This window comes from Macaca thibetana, chromosome 6 (assembly GCF_024542745.1).
Source record: "Macaca thibetana thibetana isolate TM-01 chromosome 6, ASM2454274v1, whole genome shotgun sequence".
In the NCBI taxonomy this organism is placed as follows: domain Eukaryota; kingdom Metazoa; phylum Chordata; class Mammalia; order Primates; family Cercopithecidae; genus Macaca; species Macaca thibetana.
Window position 1 is genome coordinate 9404388 of NC_065583.1, and position 20341 is coordinate 9424728.

General features: G+C 48.9%; 1 protein-coding gene across 1 annotated transcript in view; it reads left to right on the forward strand.

Moving 5' to 3' along the window:
- Positions 1 to 11434, forward strand: part of SH3PXD2B (SH3 and PX domains 2B) — a 119536-nt gene extending 108102 nt beyond the window's left edge. Inside the window, exon 13 of the mRNA XM_050793167.1 lies at positions 5005 to 11434. Coding sequence (XP_050649124.1) covers positions 5005 to 6546 — 1542 coding nt within the window. The 3' untranslated portion in view covers positions 6547 to 11434. The remainder of the gene's footprint in view (positions 1 to 5004) is intronic.
- The last annotated feature ends 8907 nt before the right edge of the window (positions 11435 to 20341 follow it).

Sequence of the window (20341 nt, forward strand, 5' to 3'; positions counted from 1 at the left end):
CAAGGATGATGAGGATGAGGATGATAAGGATGAGGATGATGAGGATGATGGCGAGGATGAGGATGATGAGGATGAGGATGATGACGAGGATGAGGATGATGAGGCTGATGATGAGGATGATGACGAGGATGATGAGGATGAGGATGGTGATGAGGAGGAGGAGGATGAGGATGAGGATGATGAGGAGGAGGATGAGGATGATATATGCACCTCTTCTGTGTCAGGTACCTTACCTCCTTGATAACTAATCTTCACAGAAGTCCCAAGAGGTCAGTACCAGCAGCATGCGGTTGGTTGGTTGGTTGGTGTTTTTTTGTTTTGTTTTTTTTTTTCTATCAGCATATTTTATAGATGAGACTCAGAGGGGTTAGGTAAATTAATTGCCTCTAGTAACACAGCTAGTAAGCAATGGAGTTGGGATTTGAAACCAGGTCTCTCTGCTTTTAAAGCCCACACTGTTTTCTTTCCCCTCATTCTTGTGATTTTTTTGTTGTTGTTTTGTTTTGTTTTGTTTTGATGGAGTCTTGCCCTGTTTCCCAGTCTGGAGTGCAATGGCGCTATCTTCACTCATTGCAACCTCTGCCTCCCGGGTTCAGACGATTCTCTTGCCTCAGCCTCCCAAGTAGCTGGGATTACAGGAACTCGCCATCACGCCCAGTTAATTTTTTTTGTATTTTTAGTAGAGACAGGGTTTCACCATGTTGGCCAGGCTAGTCTCGAACTCCTGACCTCAGGTGATCTGCCCGCCTAAGCCTCCCAAATTGCTGGGATTACAGGCGTGAGCCACCGCACCCCGCGTCTGATCTTGCATTTGTTTTTATTCATAGTAGCTCTTGGCTTCCCTCTGGTAAACGAAAACGCCCATTCATCGTGGTTCAGAACATACATGTTCAGAGCTTCTACCACAATACTTTGCAAGGAATGTAACCTTGACAAATCTTACTGATACATCTAATATTGATTACCCTAGTTTCAGTTCCTCACATCAGACTTCAGTATTAGTGTTGTTGAATTCATGGATGTGCTGACAATGACTTGTATGCCCAGCGTAGCCTGTAATTTTTACCAGAGCTATCAAGTGTTGATAAGATGCCGGTCATCCTCACATAAAGAGCTTACATTTATCAGTGGCCTTCCCTGGAGATTCCAGTGGGACTCATTAAGTGCTGCCTGTCAAGCGCATCCCGCTGGCTCAGTGACCTCCACTCTAATTTAATCACAGGAGCGTTTACCAAGTGCACAGCATTTATCAAGGGCTGTTGTATGCATTAGCTCTTGTGGCTTCAAAAATTCTACAAGTGGGTGTTAAATTGTTCTTATCATTTTCCTTCTGTGGTGTGGAATCTGAGGCATGCGGCTTGTCCCAGGCCACTCAGGCAGTAAGTGGTAGAGCCAAGACTAGAACCCAGGACTGCAGGCCCAGGAGCCCAGCATTTGCGTCCTGGCGGCTGAGTCTGTGGCTGCCATCCCTCTCCCAGAAAGTGCACAAAGTGCCTTTCGTCTGAACCCGGGAGGCAGAGGTTGCAATGAGTGAAGATAGCGCCATTGCACTCCAGACTGGGAAACAGGGCAAGACTCCATCAAAAAAACAAAACAAAACAAAACAACAACAAAACAACAACAAAAAAATCACAAGAATGAGGGGAAAGAAAGTGCCTCTGCACAAAGTGCCTGCGGCCATCTTTGCTCCTTCTGCAGTTTCTCACCCCAGACACAGCCCCTCTCCAAGCAGGGTCTTTTTTGTTTTTGGTTTTGTTTTTTCGAGACAGAGTCTTGCTCTGTCGCCCAGGCTGGAGTGCAACGGCACGATCTCAGCTCACTGAAACCTCTGCCTCCCAGGTTCAAGCGTTTCTCCTGCCTCAGCCTCCCAAGTAGCTGGGATAACAGGTGCATCCCACCATACCCAGCTAATTTTTTGTATTTTTAGTAGACTCAGGGTTTTACAATGTTGACCAGGCTGGTCTCGAACTCCTGACATCAGATGATCCACCTGCCTCGGCCTCCCAAACTGCTGGGATTACAGGTGTGAGCCACCACCCCTGGCCAGGGGTCTCTTTTGTGAGAGGCAAGATTAGGTGACTCTGAAGCCCACCCCTCTGCCTTTGACTCTCCTCCGATCGATGGGGTTTGGTTTTTTGTTTGTTTGTTTGTTTGTTTGTTTGTTTTGAGACAGAGTCTTGCTCTGTCGCCCAGGTTGGAGTGCAGTGGCGCGATCTCAGCTCACTGCAAGCTCTGCCTCCCGGGTTCATGCCATTCTCCTGCCTCAGCCTTCTGAGTAGCTGGGATTACAGGTGCCGGCCACCAAGCCCGGCTAATTTTTTGTATTTTTAGTAGATATAGGGTTTCATCATGTTAGCCAGGATGGTCTCGATCTCCTGACCTCGTGATCCACCCGCCTCGGCCTCCCAAAGTGCTGGGATTACAGGTGTGAGCCACCACGCCCAGCCACGGGTCTCTTTTCTGAGAGGCAAGATTAGGTGACTCTGAAGCCCACCCCCCTACCTTTGACTCTCCTCCGATCGACGGGCTTTCTACAGGACCCACTGTGTGTTCCTCAGCTCTCCTGAGGCTCGGTTCTGCATGTGTAAAATGAAGTGACGGTTCCCAACTCACAGGGTGTCATGAGCGTTCATCAGATCTTCCGAGTCCAGAGAGAGCCTACCAGGGAACTGCAGTGTACATCTGCGATGGCTGCCATCACAAAATACCACATGGGGTGGTTTAAACAACTGCAGTTTATTGTCTCACAATTGGGGAAGCCAGAAGTTCGAGATCAAGCTGTCAGCAGGTTTGGTTCCTCCTGTGTCCTGTCTCCCTGGCTTCCATATGGCACCTTCCCACTGTTTCTCATGTGGGCGTCCCTCAGTCCCTGTGTGTTTTCTGATCTCCTCTTCTTATTTGGACATCAGTCATATTGAACTAGGGCCCATGTATCAGGCCATTCCTGGATTGCTATAAAGAAATACCTGAGGCCGGGCGCGGTGGCTCAAGCCTGTAATCCCAGCCCTTTGGGAGGCTGAGACGGGTGGATCACGAGGTCAGAAGATCGAGACCATCCTGGCTAACACGGTGAAACCCCGTCTCTACTGAAAAATACAAAAAATTAGCCGGGCGTGGTGGCGGGCGCCTGTAGTCCCAGCTACTCGGGAGGCTGAGGCAGGAGAATGGCGTGAACCCGGGAGGCGGAGCTTGCAGTGAGCTGAGATCCGGCCACTGCACTCCAGCCTGGGCGACAGAGTGAGACTCCGTCTCAAAAAAAAAAAAAAAAAGAAATACCTGAGACTGGGTGATGTATAAAGGAAAGAGGTTTGCTGGACTCACAGTTGGGCATGCTGTACAGAAAGCATGGTGCCGGCATCTGCTTGGCTTCTGGGGAGGCTCAGGGAGCTTTTACTCATGGCAGAAGGCAAAGCAGGAGCAGGCGCGTCACGTAGCGAGAGCAGGAGCAAGAGAGAATGGCGGGGAAACACCACACACTTTAAACAACCGGATCTTGTGGGAACTCATTACCATGGGAAGGACACCAAGCCATTCATGAGGGATCCGCCCCCATGACCCAAACACCTCCCACCAGGCCCCACCTCCATCATTGGGGATCACCTTTCAACATGCGACTTGGGTGGGGACATACATCCAAACTCAGGCCACCTTAGTGACCCATTTTAAACTTCACCACCTCTTTAAAGGCCGTATTTCCAAATACAGTCACATTTGGAGGTATGGGGGTTAGGGCTTCCACATATGAATTTGGGTAGGGAGACACAATTCAGCCCGTAATAGCGAGCACACCTTTCACCTGTGTGAATTCAGCCACGCAGTGCTGGACAAAAAACAGACAGAGAACAAGATCTTCAACAACATGGGTGATTCCAGCCACCATTCCATCCAACAGGCGTGTATCCCACAGGGAAGTAGGGACAAGATGAAAATCTACTGTACTCCACCAGCTCCAGGTCCCCTGTATATAAACACGAGCATCTCTTTGAGCTGAGTGTGATTCCTGTGTTCAAAGATAGGTATTTTTCAGGCCAGGCACTGTGGCTCACACCTGTAATCCCAGCACTTTGGGAGGCCGAGGCAGGCAGATCGCTTGAGGCCAGGAGTTCGAGACCAGCCTGGCCAACATGGCAAAACCCCATCTCTACCAAAAATATAAAAATTAGCCAGGTGTGGTGGTGCATGCCTGTAATCCCAGCTACTTGGGAGACTAAGGCATGAGAATCGCTTGAACCTCGGAGGCGGAGGTTGCAAGGAGCCGAGATCATGCCACTGCACTTCAGCCTGGGTGACAGAGCAAGACTCTGTCTCAAAAAAAAAGGTAGGTATCTTTCATATGTTGTGGCCTCTATAAATACCAGCTAACTTCTTCATCCGATGCTCAGCCAAAGAAGCCAGGATCAAAGGTAGCTTTGACTTCTGCCTTGTCGTTAGAATTGTAGCAGACGCTGCCGGTGCCCCTGATCCACCTGAAGCCCCTGCACCTACACACACGTCCTTGCAAGCCAACAGCTTCCCAGAAGGGGAGAGGAGTTAATACCCTGGGTAGGGAGGGGCCGGGAGTCGATAGATAAATGCACGCATCCCCAGAGGCACCGTTCTGAGGCATTCTCTTTGTGGTCTCTCAGAGGGTCCCTGGCAGATCAGTCCCCATGGCCCAGAGCAGTAACTTGCTCATAATCGGCCTCTCCCCTTCCCTTCTTTCTCTCTCTACTTCCTTACGTGTATTTCCTAGTACCAACTCTCAAATTAAGTACCTATACCCAAGTCCACATCTCATGGACTGCTTTAGGGGGAATCCAGTCCAACAAGAATCTACCCCCATCTGAGATATTCCCAGAACATGGTCACGTCTCCACTGGTGGTCCCCTGTAGACCTTGCCAGAGGAGCTGCTGAGCACACAGTGGCAGCTTCCAGAGCTCCAGTTACACGTGGGTTCTCCCAAACCATTTCGTGTGCTGGCGCTGGCATCGCACCCAAGTGCCTTTGTCTGTCCTCCCTTGCAGGTGATCGAGAAAAACTTGAGTGGCTGGTGGTACATTCAGATTGAAGATAAGGAAGGGTGGGCCCCGGCAACCTTCATTGACAAATACAAGAAGACCAGCAATGCGTCAAGACCCAACTTTCTGGCTCCCCTGCCCCACGAGGTGACCCAGCTCCGGCTGGGGGAAGCAGCAGCGCTGGAGAACAACACGGGCAGCGAAGCCACGGGCCCCTCCCGGCCCCTGCCTGACGCACCGCACGGTGCCATGGACTCAGGGTTGCCATGGTCTAAAGACTGGAAGGGCGGTAAGGAGGTCCTGAGGAAGGCGTCTTCAGACATGTCTGCGTCAGCAGGCTATGAGGAGATCTCAGACCCCGACATGGAGGAGAAGCCCAGCCTCCCTCCGAGGAAAGAATCCATCATCAAGTCGGAGGGGGAGCTGCTGGAGCGGGAGCGGCAGAGGACAGAGCAGCTCCGGGGCCCCGCCCCCAAGCCTCCCGGCATGATTTTGCCCATGATGCCAGCCAAACACACCCCTCCAGCCCGGGACGGCAGGAGGCCAGAGCCCAAACCTGACAAAAGCAAACTGTTCCAGCTGAAAAATGACATGGGGCTGGAGTGTGGCCACAAGGTGTTGGCCAAGGAAGTGAAGAAGCCCAACCTCCGGCCCATCTCCAAATCCAAAACTGACCTGCCGGAGGAGAAGCCAGACGCCACTCCCCAGAATCCCTTCTTGAAGTCCAGACCTCAGGTTAGGCCAAAACCAACTCCTTCCCCCAAAACAGAGCCACCTCAGGGCGAAGACCAAGTCGACATCTGCAACCTCAGGAGTAAGCTCAGGCCTGCCAAGTCCCAAGACAAGTCCTTGTTGGATGGGGAGGGCCCCCAGGCAGTGGGGGGCCAAGACGTGGCCTTCAGCCGAAGCTTCCTCCCAGGAGAGGGGTCTGGCCGCGCCCAGGACAGGACAGGCAAACAGGATGGTCTCAGCCCAAAAGAGATTTCCTGCAGAGCCCCTCCGAGGCCAGCCAAGACCACAGATCCTGTGTCTAAGAGCGTGCCTGTTCCTCTCCAGGAGGCTCCCCAGCAGAGACCTGTGGTCCCACCCCGGAGACCACCTCCCCCCAAGAAAACCTCTTCGTCATCCAGGCCCCTCCCAGAGGTCAGAGGTCCACAGTGTGAAGGCCACGAAAGCAGGGCCGCTCCCACCCCAGGCCGTGCTCTCCTCGTCCCTCCAAAAGCCAAACCTTTTCTCTCCAACTCTTTGGGAGGCCAGGATGACACGCGAGGCAAAGGCAGCCTGGGGCCACGGGGGACCGGCAAGATTGGAGAAAACAGGGAGGAAGCAGCTGCAGCCGCTGTCCCCAGTGCCGACGGCCTGAAGGACTCTTTGTATGTGGCCGTGGCCGACTTTGAAGGAGACAAAGACACCAGCAGCTTCCAGGAAGGGACAGTGTTTGAAGTCCGGGAGAAGAACAGCAGTGGCTGGTGGTTCTGCCAGGTCCTGAGTGGAGCCCCTTCGTGGGAGGGGTGGATTCCCTCCAACTATCTCCGAAAGAAGCCATAGCCGACGCCCTTTCTGCCTAGAGGGCCCACTGGTCCTTGCTGGCTCTACCCACATATTTAATACGCCTCTTAATTTATCATTCTCCACACAGCTTCCAAGGCAGACAGACTCTGGGGTGCTGTGACTTCTTGCCTCCCATGGGTGGAGAGTGAGTTTCGGACACCTCGGGCGCCCCTGGGTCTGATCCCTCCTATCACAGCATCGCTGGAGGCTCAGAACCCACGGCCTTTGCTTTCTGTCCACGTCAGCATCCCTGCCTTAAGAGAACTCCTCCTGGCCAATGGCATTGTGACCCGACAATGGGACCAGGACTCTCCAAGGCCTCCAGGACTGGATCCCATCGCCTGGAGAAACTCCAGCAAGGGTCTCTCATGGCTTGGACACGGCACAGTAAGGGGCAGCCCGCCCAGTCCATGATGACTTGCTCCAACTTCTTCGTGTTTCTAAAAGCCCAGAGACTATATTCACTCTTCTGAATTGCCTGGTACCAGAAGGAACTTCATCCTGAAGAAGTCCATTCCATTGCCAGTCCCAGGGAAAATGTCCCCTTCCCCAAGGCCTCAGGCCCGGGGGCCTCTGAGGTTCCACTGGATGCAGCTCCCCCAGGAGTGGGCCTGGAGGTCCGCTCAGCCGTCCTGCCTCCCACCTTCTTTCTTGGGACCATGATCAGCCCTGAAGGGTGGTTGCAGCCCCCCCGTATGCTGCACTTTCCTGCTGCAGGCTCCAGTCCCTCCAGGGCTTTTCAATGAGAATTCCCACCCCAACTTGGAGCATTTCATTTCTGCCTACCTAAGGCAAGAATCTCAAAGTTCGTTTGAGTAAGAGGCCCATTCACGAGTCCTGCCCTTGTCAGCATCCCTTTGCTGAGTGCTTCGTGGGTGCCAAACACTGTACTCAGTGCTTTGCATTCACAACCCTCCCTTGTGATACTATACCCACTTTATAGATGAGGAAACTCAGGCTCCGTGTGCCCAAGGACATACCAGCCAGGAAGAAGAGGGAAGAGGATTTGAGTCCAGGCCTGCCTGACTTCCGTGCCTGTTCCCTCCCCTCTGTAAAAGGCAAACCATGCAGGGAAGAGATAGAAGCTGGCTAAGTGCCAGGAGCAGGTGGCCAAGTGACTTCATTGTGGTGGGGGTGAGGGGGCATTCGTGGCTGCTGCCACACCCACCATCCCTCCAGCCTATACCAAAGGCTTCCCTGGACTCAACAGCTGTGTCTCCATGACAGGAGAATGCCAGGGTCCTGGTGGTTGGCGCCAAGCCCTGTTCCCTGCTTCTAAGCTGTTGCCCGCTGGCAAACAGAGCTTGTGGAGCAACAGGAGCTGAGGTGGCCTCGCGGGCCAGCCTCCAGGGGCTGGGCATAGCATGCAGCGGCCCCAGAGGGAGGCAGGGAACCAAGGGCCAGGCAGAGCTGCTTCCTGTGCCTCTCCGGCATTTGTAATGTTTTTTCTTTGTTCACGCACTGCCAAATCTGTTTTCTCCCTGGAAGAAACCCAGGGCAGATGTGGTCATCTGTCAAACTGAGGCCTGGAGAGGCATGGCTAAGTCACTGCAGAAGCAAAATCAGGACCCAGCATTTCTAGCTCCCAGCCCAGAGTAAGAGAGTAGAGCAGAACCCCTTCCCATTCTACCTGACCAAGGCAGCCCTGCCCTGCCCGGTCCTGCCCCAGAGATCTCCAGTTCACAGTGTTCATCAGCTGAGATACTTTTGGACCCACAAAGCCAGTTTTTTGGGAGTCTGCTCACTGTCTACCTGCAGTGCCAAAGCTTTGCTCCAACAGCCCTCTTCTGCCCCACCTCCCAGCTCCATCCCCTATCGTGTGGGCGCTGGCTGCTTCTGCATGAGAAGGAGCTTCCTCTGATCACCTGTAGCATCTTTAGTCCCTTCCTCCAGCTGGCCTGCAATCCCATTCCCCAGAGAGGCTTGGGCAGGGCCCTGGGGCACTTCTTGCAGGGCCCACTTGCCACTTGGCCCTGTGCCCAGAACCTTGGGGGCAGATGGCAGCCAGGGGAAGAAGGGAGGTGGGAAAGGGCTGCCATCACTCAAGGGTCCTCTCCCTTGAGAGGAGGCCCCATGGCAGTTTTCCTGAGTTCTTAATCTACTTTGGTTTAAACAACTTTCGTGAAGCTATGTGAGATTTGACTACATTTCAAAAGACAAAACTCACGTTTTTTTTTTTTTTTCTGATTTGCTCTCTGGCTTTCAGTGACATTTTCAGATATATCTAGCCTACTCTGTGCTAGGCTAGACCGGGATGTGTGTGGCTCCATCCCTGACTGGAGGAGCTTTGAGTCCTGTCTGCTGACTTCATTGAAGGATTTTCTCTCTTGCCTCATTCCTTTCTCCCAGGGGTCAGCTGGGTAGGAACAGACTTGCCCTGACTTCCTCTAGGCAGAAAATTTTCCTGCAAATGAAAGAATCTGCCTTTCTCTTTTGCTATGATGATAATTATTATTCTGACATGAACTATAGGTACTGAAGTCACATTCCTGTCTGTTCACTGTTCTCTCCTCGGGTCGTATCTATGGCCTGAGGATGTCTGTATCCAGCTCCTTTTCCTGCAATGGTAGACACTTCCCCAGGCAGTGGGTGGGTTGGGGTGGCTAGTCACTCTCCTAGCTGTCCTTGCCTGGGGACTTAGGTTTACCCCATCCAGAACTGTGGTCACTATTCTGTGAGCAATTGATGGCGCATATGCAGAACTCCCCTGGAGTCATGGCTCTAGAAAGTGTCCAGGCCCATCGTGACAGCTGTGCCAAGCACCAGGCAGGTGACCCGTGCCTAAACACACGCCCTCCTTTAATCCTTACGGCAACCCTGTGAGGCGGATAGGACCAGCCCTGATCTATAGTGAGAAAATTAAGGTTCAGAGGGAGAAGTCACATACTCTAGCCTTGTCTAAATAGTGGCCAAGCTGGGACTCAGATCTCGAGTTTTGGTTTGTTTGGTTTTTTTGTTTGCTTGTTTGTTTCTTTGTTCCTCGTGCCCATGAATTTTTCTCTGAGAGCTTCCAGGGAATCAAGTGACCCTCCCTCTGAATTTGTGTCTCTTCCCTCCACCCCTTGGTCACACATTTCAGTAGGTCACAGGCCAAATGGCAGCCCAAAAGGCAGGCAGATATTTTTTTTTTTCTTCCCCTCACCCCTGCTTATTACTGCAATTGTGATGACTACTTTACCTTACATCCCAGGGCAAATGGACAGCTTGTGGTACCTCCAAAAATTTGGAAAATCTGAGTCTTAGGACCACCTCTTGATAAAAGAGGCCTTTGCTCACACTTTTTGCTCAGAATCTTTCTTTGCCATTGGTGGGTGTATGTCGTTCTGGCTGAGACTTGGGGAGAGCTGAACTCCAGCTTAAACCACTTTTAATGGCCCTTCCCTACTGGGGGATTGCTGGAGCCCATGCCAAGTCACGGTAGTCATTTTAAACTTCTGCCATGAGGCCACGCCATAGAATCAATTTCCAAGGCAATGTTCTTGGCCCTAAAATGTTTGCGCCCACTGAGGATTTCATTACCAGGTAGAAAACGGGGGAACATATGCCATGTTAAAGAGCAGATGCTGAGTGTGCCAGGACTTGAGAAGGACCTTAGGCTGAGGAGTGGACAGTGTGGTATTCATTTCACCTCTCCCAAGTATCCAGCACAGAGTGGGGAAAAAGAAGAAACTGCTCCTGCCTTCCAATAGCTGGCAACTTGACATCAAGAACAAAAACATTCGTAGCTGGGCCCCCGTCCTTTCATCGTGCCCAAGTCTTCCATGTTGGGTTAAGCTGCCCTCTTGGAGGCCGTACCCTTCTCTTTGGACTGTGACAGTGGACACCTAACAGCCTGAGCCATGTGTGGCTGTCTTATCTCCCAAGGGTTGTCCAGGCCCATTCTGCAAGGCTTTTGTGTAGACTGCAGACACCCATACCTCACCACAGACCAAAGATGACCTCATGTCAGATGGTGGGCTGATGAGAGGTACAGCAACATGCATCGAGGCCTGAGGGTGCAGGGCGCCCTCCCTTGGCCTGGAGGAATTGCTCCTAACTAGAGTAAGTTTCCATGAGGGTCCCAGGCAGAGCTGCACAGCTAGAACCGGAGGCTCCACAATCCTTGCCTGCTCGTGGACCTCCTTCAGAGCACCTTTCTACAGACTGGACTGCCCAGTTCCATGGGGTGGCATCTGGTTTCTGGTGCTATCCTGCCAAGTTGTCGAGCTCCTCCTTATGTTTCAACATTCCATCTTCCCGTTTCTATCTTCGCCTCCAAAGTAAGCCTTCTTAGCTCCAATCAGGGATGAGGGGCTCAACCTCTTTTGTCCTCAAAGAGGCAAAACACAGTGCCACAGCCAGTAGCCTTCACTTTCAGATGTCCTATTCATGTAAAAGAGAAGGTGCCCCCACCAGGCTTACATCAGCAATAAGCAATTCTAATGCAACGATGGTGTCCACATTTTACCCCAGTGTGTGCCCATGTATGCCTCTGTGCCCGTGTAATTATTGTTAAACGCCCCTTTCACTTAGAGGGGTGATGATAAACTGTGGCCACCCTGACTACAACCCACATTTCCTGCTTTGGGGAGCTTCCAAGTAATAGGCCATTTCTTACCTCCCTCCAGGACCAGTGGGCACCACCCACCACCTGGTGCCTGCTCATAGGATGACGCTGGAGATCCCCACACTTACTCTACCCTCTTGGCAAATTGGCATTCCGGTGGTGGTTTTTGTTTCCTTTAAACATTAAATAAACAAGTAAGTATATAGGATGTGAGGGGAGGGGTGAGAACAACTAGCTGTAGCATGTATAGGCTATATACTTTACCATTAGACTTTTTTCCTTCTTTTTTTTTTTTTTAAATAAAAAAAGTGCTTGACTGGTTTCAAGCTTCATCGTGAAGATGCAGTGTCTATGGATTTTATTTGGCAGGAGAAAGGGTACATAGCTTTGTGGCCTGGGATCTTTGGGATCAAAGAACAGAAACCTATGCCAGTTACGTTTGGGCGCTGCCGAGAAATAGGGGTGACCCCTCTAGGCCATAGCACACCTTCATTCTCTTAACTACAGTGTCCACAAACCAAGGGAAAGCTTCCTTTAAGTCCAAAGAATGGTGAGCCTCTGGCTGGCATTGTCTCCTGGTGGTCAAGAGTGTGCTATGGGGGTCCAGGCACAGTGGCTCACGCCTGTAATCCCAGCACTTTGGGAGGGCTAGGCGGGTAGATCACCTGAGGTCAGGAGTTTGAGACCAGCCTGGCCAATATGGTGAAACCGCATCTCTAGTAAATAATAACAATGATAATAATAATACAAAAATTAGCCAGGCATGGTGTCGGGTGCCTGTCACCCCAGCTACTTGGGAGGCTGAGGCAGGAGAATCGTTTGAACCCAGGAGGCGGAGGTTGCAGTGAGTCCAAATCATGCCACTGCACTCCAGCCTGGGCGACAGAGCAAGACTCTGTCTCAAAAAAAAGTGCAGTGGGGGTTGGGGGCGGGAAATGCAGCCACATTTGGGCCGCAGGGACTGCCCAAAGCCATCTGCTCCTGGCGGGTGGAAAATACTGCCTAATGTTTTACTACTTTCCCAAAGGCAGGGCCCAAGCCAAATCGACCCGTGTGGAGCCCCCTTGTTCCCAGGTGACTAATAGGACACCACCACCCCACCTTCCTAAAGAGAGACGGAAACCAGCAGAGTCCCCAAACAAAAGAACTTGCAGGGAAGGGATTTACATGCAATATTCATCCTTCCTTAGAGGAAACAATATAATGACCTTCTTGCAGACCTTGCTTAGGAATAATGGTCATTAATATATTAATCTGTGTCCCTATTAGAAGGAAAAAAACAGAAAGAGTAGTGACTCACACCTGTAATCCCAGCACTTTGGGAGGCCAAGGTGGGAGGATCTGTTGAACCCAGGAGTTTGAGACCAGCCCGGGCAGCACAGCAAGACCTTTCCTCTACTGAAAGTTCAAAAAAAAAAAAAAAATTAGCCAGGTGTGGTGGTGCACACCTACAGTCCCAGCTACTTGGGAGGCTGAAGAGGGAGGATTGCTTGAGCCCAGGAGTTCGTGGCTACAATGAGCTGTGATTGCACCACTATGCTCCAGCCTGGATGACAGAGTGAGACTGTGTCTCAAAAAAAAAAAAAAGAAGAAGAAGAAGAGAAAGAAAAAAGTCATGCGGTGTTCTGGGCCCCCATGGGAGCAGGTTCACCCAAGTTCTTGCAAACCAAGAGTGCTTAATCATAACAGGACTGGCAATGGTATGGGCTTCCTGGCTGGGTTTTGAGGGGCATCTGCCTCATGGGATGGGATGACAATGGGACTATGATCGGGAACCAAACCTGGCTTTCTCTTTGCGGGCTACATGCCCTCTCACTACATTTCTGCCCCATGACCTTCCTTCAGGTCTCAGTTGAAAGTGTCACACTCACCATCCCCGTCATACTGTTTTGTGTTTTGTTTTGCTTTGTTTTATGAAACGGAGTTTCACGCTTGTCACCCAGACTGGAGTTCAATGGCACAATCTTGGCTCACTGCAACCTCCGCCTCCCAGGCTCAAGTGATTCTTGTATCTCAGCCTTGCGAATAGCTGGGATTACAGGCGTGTACCGCCAGCTAACATTTGTATTTTTAGTAGAGACAGGGTTTCACTGTGTTGGCCAGGCTGGTCTCGAACTCCTGACCTCAGGTGATCTGCTCGCCTTGGCCTCCCAAAGTGCTGGGATTACAGGCATGAGCCACCGTGCCCAGCCCCATCATACTGTTTTAACCATGCCAAACATGATCCAGCTGTCTTACCCTCACATAACCTGCAAATACTCCCTTCTCTAAGGTGAGTTTCTGAGTCCAGGATTCCCATCATGGGGACATGCTTCTCCAAGTTCCTTAGTCTTCAATGTCCATTCTCTCTCTCATTCAGTATCATTTGGTCCACATGGGATTCTTCAGTGCCTTGCAACTCACACTTCCTAATCAATGGCTCTCAAATTTTAATGACCTTAATGATTCACCAGGGAGCTTATCGAAAGACAGATTCCTCAGCTTCGCTCCCTAAAAGTCAAACTCAGCAGGAATCAGCATCCTGAAAAATCCATTCTGAGGAAATAATCTGCATGCTCCATCCTGAGAAATGGCCGGGCTGTGCACCTTACATAATATAGTCTACGTGTTCAAAAATGATATTCTGTGCTATTATTTATTATTATTATTGAAATGGAATCTTACTTTGTTGCCCAGGCTGGAGGGCAGTGGCACAATCTCGGCTAACTGCAACCTCCGCCTCCCGGGTTCAAGCAATTCTCCTGCCTCACCCTCCTAAGTAGCTGGGACTACAAGTGCATGCCACCATGCCTTGCATTTTTGTGTGCATTTTTAGCAGAGACGGGGTTTCACCATGTTGGCTAGGATGGTCTTTATTTCCTGACCTCATGATCCGCCCACTTTGGCCTCCCAAAGTGCTAGGATTACAGGCATGAGCCACTGTGCCCGGCCTCTGTGCTATTATTATCAACTGGTCATCATTAAGCATGTACTGATTTCCAGAACTGTAAGGCATTTTTGTATATACTGTTCTTTTTTTTTGAGACAGGATCTCTCTCTGTTGCCCAGGCTGGAGTGCAGTGGTGAGACCTCAGCTCACTTCAACCTCCGCCTCCCGAGTTCAAGTGATTCTCCTGCCTCAGCCTCCCAAGTAGCTGGAATTACAGGTGTGTGGCACCATGCCCAGCTAATTTTTGTATTTTTAATAGAGACAGGGTTTCACCATGTTGGCCAGGTTGGTCTCGGACTCCTGACCTCAAGTGATCCGCCTGCCTCAGCCTGCAAAAGTGCTGGGATTATACGCATAAGCCACCGTGCCCAGCCATATATACATTGTTTTATTCCATCCTCAAGATGCAAAATGTGAGGTAGAGGTCTACGTTTTATATATGAAGGCACTACATTTTGAAAGATGGAGGTGATGGACACAGGCTCACATAGCTAGTGTTTGGTATCTCTGATCCTAAAGCTGGCCCTTTCATGGCATGCTATGTCACCTCCCCAGTGTTAATCAAAGCACATCTTTCATCCTGATAAAACTGTTCCCTGGGATTCCAAATCTTAAGAAAGATTTCCTCTTTCCCCAAACCTAGCTCTATAATTAAGAAAAAGGATCTAACTTTTTTTTTTTTTTTTTTTTTTTTTTTTTGAGACAAGAGTCTCGCTCTGTCACCCAGGCTGGAGTGCAGTGATGCAATCACGGCTCACTGCAGCCTCCGCCTCCCAGGTTCAAGTGATTCTCCTGCGTCCGCCTCCCAAGTAGCTGGGATTACAGTTGCCCATCACCATGCCCAGCTAATTTTTGTATTTTTAGTAGAGACAGGGTTTCACCATGTTGGCCAGCCTGGTCACAAACTCTGGTCCTCATGTGATCCACCCACCTTGGCCTCCCGAAGTGCTGGGATTGCAGGCGTGAGCCACTGCACCCAGCCAGGATCTAACTTGTACTGAGTACATGCTATATTAGTTGAGAAGCGTATAGATGTTATCTCTTTTAATCTTCACTACAATTCTTACAGATAGGAAATATTATATCCATTTTATGGGTGAAGAAATTAACAGTCTGAGAGATTAATTTACCCATGGCCACAGCTAGTAAGAGGCTGAACCTGGGCATCTGAGCCCCTTACCATAACAGTTCCCAAATCTATAATCCTCCCACTTAGCATTTCCCAAAGTGTTTTTCAGAATAAATGTCGATAGGAATTTGGAAATAAGTGTTCTGCAGATACATTAGTTTGAGAACTGCTGTTTAAATAAAGTCTATTGCAGGACTTCTTATGTAAGCATAATCAGCCTCTTACATAATAGTGTGCAACGTGAATGTCTGAGAGGGGGTTTATTTATATTAGGTTTCTCAAATGTATTGATGGTGATTCCAATCACAGAGCATCTATCAGGAGCAGCGTTTCATGTAATAAATGCTGGAAAATGTCCAATTTTAAATTTCAGCTCTGCCTTGCATTCTATCTGAACCATAACACCTGTCTAACCTTAGCCACACCCTTCACCCAAATTTTGTTTGTAACTCACTGCAACAGAGAGCTGCTCACTGACTTCAAGGTTTCCTATTTGCTGTTACGCTACCTTGGAGTTGTCTGTAAGGATTTTCCCATACAAATTGAGCATCCCCAAATATAAAAACCCAAAATTGAAATACTCCAAAATCTGAAGCAATGGCATGACGTTCAAAGGAAATGCTCAAGGAAGCATCCAGATTACAGATTTTTTGATTAGGCACACTCAATCGGTGTGTATTCTGCGAGTATTCCAAAATCTGAAAAAAAAGTGATACCCAGAACACTTCTGGTCCTAAGCATTTTGGATAAGGGATACTCAACCTGCAGTGAGATTGCCACATACAGGAAACTTCAGAAAATAGCCACCAGGCAGGGAATTTTTCTATCTCCTAAACACGTTTTCCTTTAGAGACTTGTAAATTAATGGCAGTGTACAGAACATACATATTTTATTAATAAAGCCCAGGTTCATCTTCTCTTAAGATCCAGGAGGCCCAGATCCTATATTAAACTATGTCCTCATTCCCTTTCAGCTGTGTGAAACTTGGCCTCCGATACTTCTACAGTATAGTACAGAATAGTGGACTTCGGTTTTCATTGCATACCCCTCAATAAAAATGTTAACATGTGGCTGGGCACAGTGGCTCATGCCTGTAATCCCAGCAGTTTGGGAGGCCGAGGTGATCAGATCACTTGAGGTGAGAAGTTCGTGACTAGCCTGGAAAACATGGCAAAACCTCATCTCTACTAAAAATACAAAAAAATTAGCTGGGCATGGTGGCGTGTCCCAGCTACCCAGGAGGCTGAGTCAGGAGAATCATTTGAACCGTGGAGGTGGAAGTTGCAGTGAGCCGAGATAGCACCACTGCACTCCAGCCTGGGCAACAGAGCAAGACTCTATCTCAAAAAAAAAAAAAATATATATATATATATATATATATGTGTGTGTGTGTGTGTGTGTGTATGTGTGTGTGTATATATGTGTGTGTGTGTATATATATGTTAACATGTACAAAATACATGGATTAATAAATAAATGTCATGTACAATATTGTTAGGTGGGAAACTCTTACATACACCCCACGTTTGGTTTGTTCCCTTCCACGTGAATGGAGCTGCAATCACGGTAAGGCTCCAGCTCTCTCTCTCCCTGGGAGAGAATGACTGATATTTAGGGGAGCAGGAACCAGGTATGCACAGCTCAGCCTGTCTCCTACTGGGGATCAGATGGCCCAGGGACACATATTCCACTGGGCCCCTAGCTGTGGGAGTAGGCCTGTGCCTGGGTCAGTGAGCATGTCTTAATTCTTGGATTCAAGCTTGAGACACCATGACTGCCAGGCACCACACCTAAGCTAGACTCTCCCATGGCCCTCTCAAGAATAAAGCTAACATTTTGTTCTCTATCTCTCGGATCCCTCTCTCTCAGTTAATTCTGAACTCAAGGGAGGAGAATGGGGAGCTATTTATCAGGATTCGTAAAAACTGTCTACTAGGGATGGAAGCGACAGCTAACACCTGTAATTCCAACACTTTGGGAGGCCAAGGCAGGAGGATCATTTGAGGCCAGTAGTTTAAAATCAGCCTAGGCGGCTGGGTGCGGTGGCTCAGACCTGTAATTCGAGCACTTTGGGAGGCTGAGGCAGGCGGATCACAAGGTCAGGAGTTCGAGACCAGCCTGGCCAATGTAGTGAAACTCCGTCTCTACTAAAAATACAAAAATTAGCCAGGCGTGGTGGTACGCGCCTGTAGTCCCAGCTACTCAGGAGGCTGAGGTGAGGCGGAGGTTGCAGTGAGCCAACATCATGCCATTGCACTCCAGCCTGAATGACAGAGAGAGTGACACTCCGTCTCAAAAAAAAAAAAAAATCAGACTAATAGGCAACATAGCAAGATCCCATCTCCACCATCTCTACAAAAATTACAAAAATTAGCCAGTTACAACCAGGCGCAGTTGCTTACACCTATAATCCCAGCACTTTGGGAAACTGAAGTGGGGTGGATCACTTGAAGTCAGGAGTTCAAGACCAGCCTGGCCAACATGGTAAAATCCCATCTTTACTAAAAGTACAAAAAGTAGCCAGGCATGGTGCTGCATGCCTGTAATCCCAGCTACTCAGGAGGCTGATGCAGGAGAATTGCTTGAATCTGGGAGGCAGAGGTTGCAGTGAGCCAAGATTGTACCACTGCACTCCAGCCTGGGTGACAGAGCAAGACTCCATCTCAAAAAAACAAAAACAAAAAAAAAATTCAGTTACAATGGTATGCACCTGTAGTTCCAGACACTCAGGAGGCTGAGACAGGAGGGTCCCTGGAGCCCAGGAGGTTGACACTACAGTGAGTTATAAGCACACCACTGTACTCCAGTCTGGGTGACAGTAAGACCTGCCTCTAAAATAAATAAAGAAACTGTCTATTGGCTACCAATTAGGCTAATTTTAGTTGATTTGTTATGTATTGGAATAAAATACATATGCAAAATTGAACATGCCTGAAGGATATGCTGAAAAATACACAATGAAAAGAGAGACGGTTCAGTGTGCTCTAATGGCTTGTCTTATATACCCGCTGGGATTCATGGAATCCACTTCGTAGACCACTGACAAAGAAACAATTCTGGGGTTTAGGGTTAGACCTGGATTTGAGTTCTGGCTCTGATATGCATTTTACCTCTTTAAAACGATATCCTCATTTATAAAATAGGGACAATAGTGCCTTTCTCACATAATTGTTGTGAAGATTAATGAAAGTAATGTATACCTAGCACACAGCAGGCCCTTCTAATAGCACATAATAATTTTTATTGTTTCTATAAAAAGTAGAATCTTCAGATTAACAATCTTCAGTCCAGGCATGGTGGCGCCATCACGCCTGTAATCCCAACACTTTGGGAGGCTGAGGTGGGCAGATCACCTGAGGTCAGGAGTTCGAGACCAGCGTGGTCAACATGGTGAAACCTTGTCTCTAATAAAAATACAAAAATTAGCCAGGCATGGTGGTGAGTGCCTGTAATCCCAGCTACTTGGGAGGCTGAGGTGGGAGTGTAGCAGGACGAGCCGCAGACAAAACTCCTCAGACACTGGATGAAAGAAGGAAGTGGTTTATTCGGCCAGGAGCGTCAGCAGATTCGCGTCTTAAGAGCCAAGCTCCCCCAAAAATAAATTCTTGGCCTCTTTAAAGGCTTACAACTTTAAGGGGTCCAAGTGAAAGGGTCGCCATAAATTGAGCAAGCCTGGGGAAACGTGACTGGGGACTACATGCATCAGCTAACAGAACAAAAAGTTTTGCAATGCTTTTTTCATACAGTGTTTGGGATTTACAGGTAACACAAGTAGTTTAGGTCAGGGGTCGATGTTATTGTTATTACTTTTTTTAACTCCCAGGGCCGGGTGGTGGTGCTGAGGTTGTCTAGCTATTTATCTTACTTTTGTTTCTTTCTAACTTTTTGCTTTCTCTCTTTCCTCCTGTCTTGTGAACTAGGCAAGGTGGGGGGAGGAGGGCAGCAGGAGTAGTAGTGGTCTCCTTCCTTAGGAGAATCACTTGAACCCAGGATGCTGAGGTTGCAGTGAGCCGAGATCACGCCACTTCACACCAGCTTGGGTGACAGAGTGAGACTCTGTCTCAAAAAAAAAAAAAAAAAAAAAAAAATCTTGAGACGTTTTCATTGCCTAGTGCAGGAGTTGGCAAACTTTTTCTTAAAGGGTCAGATAGTAAATATTTGGGGCTTTGCAAACCAAGGGGCAAAACCAGAATGTTTATGCAAGTATTTACATAACTATTCCAAATACAACCGTCTGAAAATGTACAAACCATTCTTAGCTCAGTGAAAGGAAACATGCAGCTGGGTGGGTTAGACCCAAGGACTACAGAGCTTGACAACCCCTGCCTAGTATATATTTATCTTCTATTTGATTATTTTTCTCAAAATGGACATGTTTCCAAAGTGTGTTTACGGAACACCCTACCTCAACATGATCATGAAAAGCCGTTCTGTGGCTGAATCCACTTGACAAACACTTGTCTGAATATCTTCCAAATCTCCCTCCTTGGAGGGCCACACACCAGAACATTAAAGACTCCAAAGCCTTCAATTAACAAGCTGTTTAACCTAGTTCAATCCAGTTATTTCCAAAATATCTTTGACAACAGAATCCTCTTTTACATGTAACATTTATGAACATCCCACAGAACATACTTTGGAATGTATGCTGCTGTAGATCCTAAATTTTAAGCATTATTCAGAACTTCGCTATATTAAATTTAGTTTATTCCTTACAATGAATAAATATGAGGAATCTGCGTTGGGTGGTGCATTTTAGTTACTATCCTCAGCAGAATAACCATTCTGCTGTGGTTCAAATGTGTCCCCTCCTAAATTCAGATATTGCCAATGTGACATTGACCTTTAAGTATTAAGAGGCAGGGCCGCCGGCCAGGCACGGTGGCTCATGCCTGTAATCCCAACACTTTGGGAGGCCAAGGCAGGCAGATCACCTGAGGTCAGGAGTTCAAGACCAGCCTGACCAACATGGAGAAACCCTGTCTCTACTAAAAATACAAAATTAGCCAGGCGTGGTGGCACATGCCTATAATCCCAGCTACTCGGGAGGCTGAGGCAGGAGAATCACTTGAACCCGGGAGGCAGAGGTTGCGGTGAGCCAAGATCGTGCCATTGCACTCCAGCCTGGGCAACAAGAGCGAAACGCCGTCTCAAAAAAAAAAAAAAAGAGGCAGGGCCTTTAAGCGG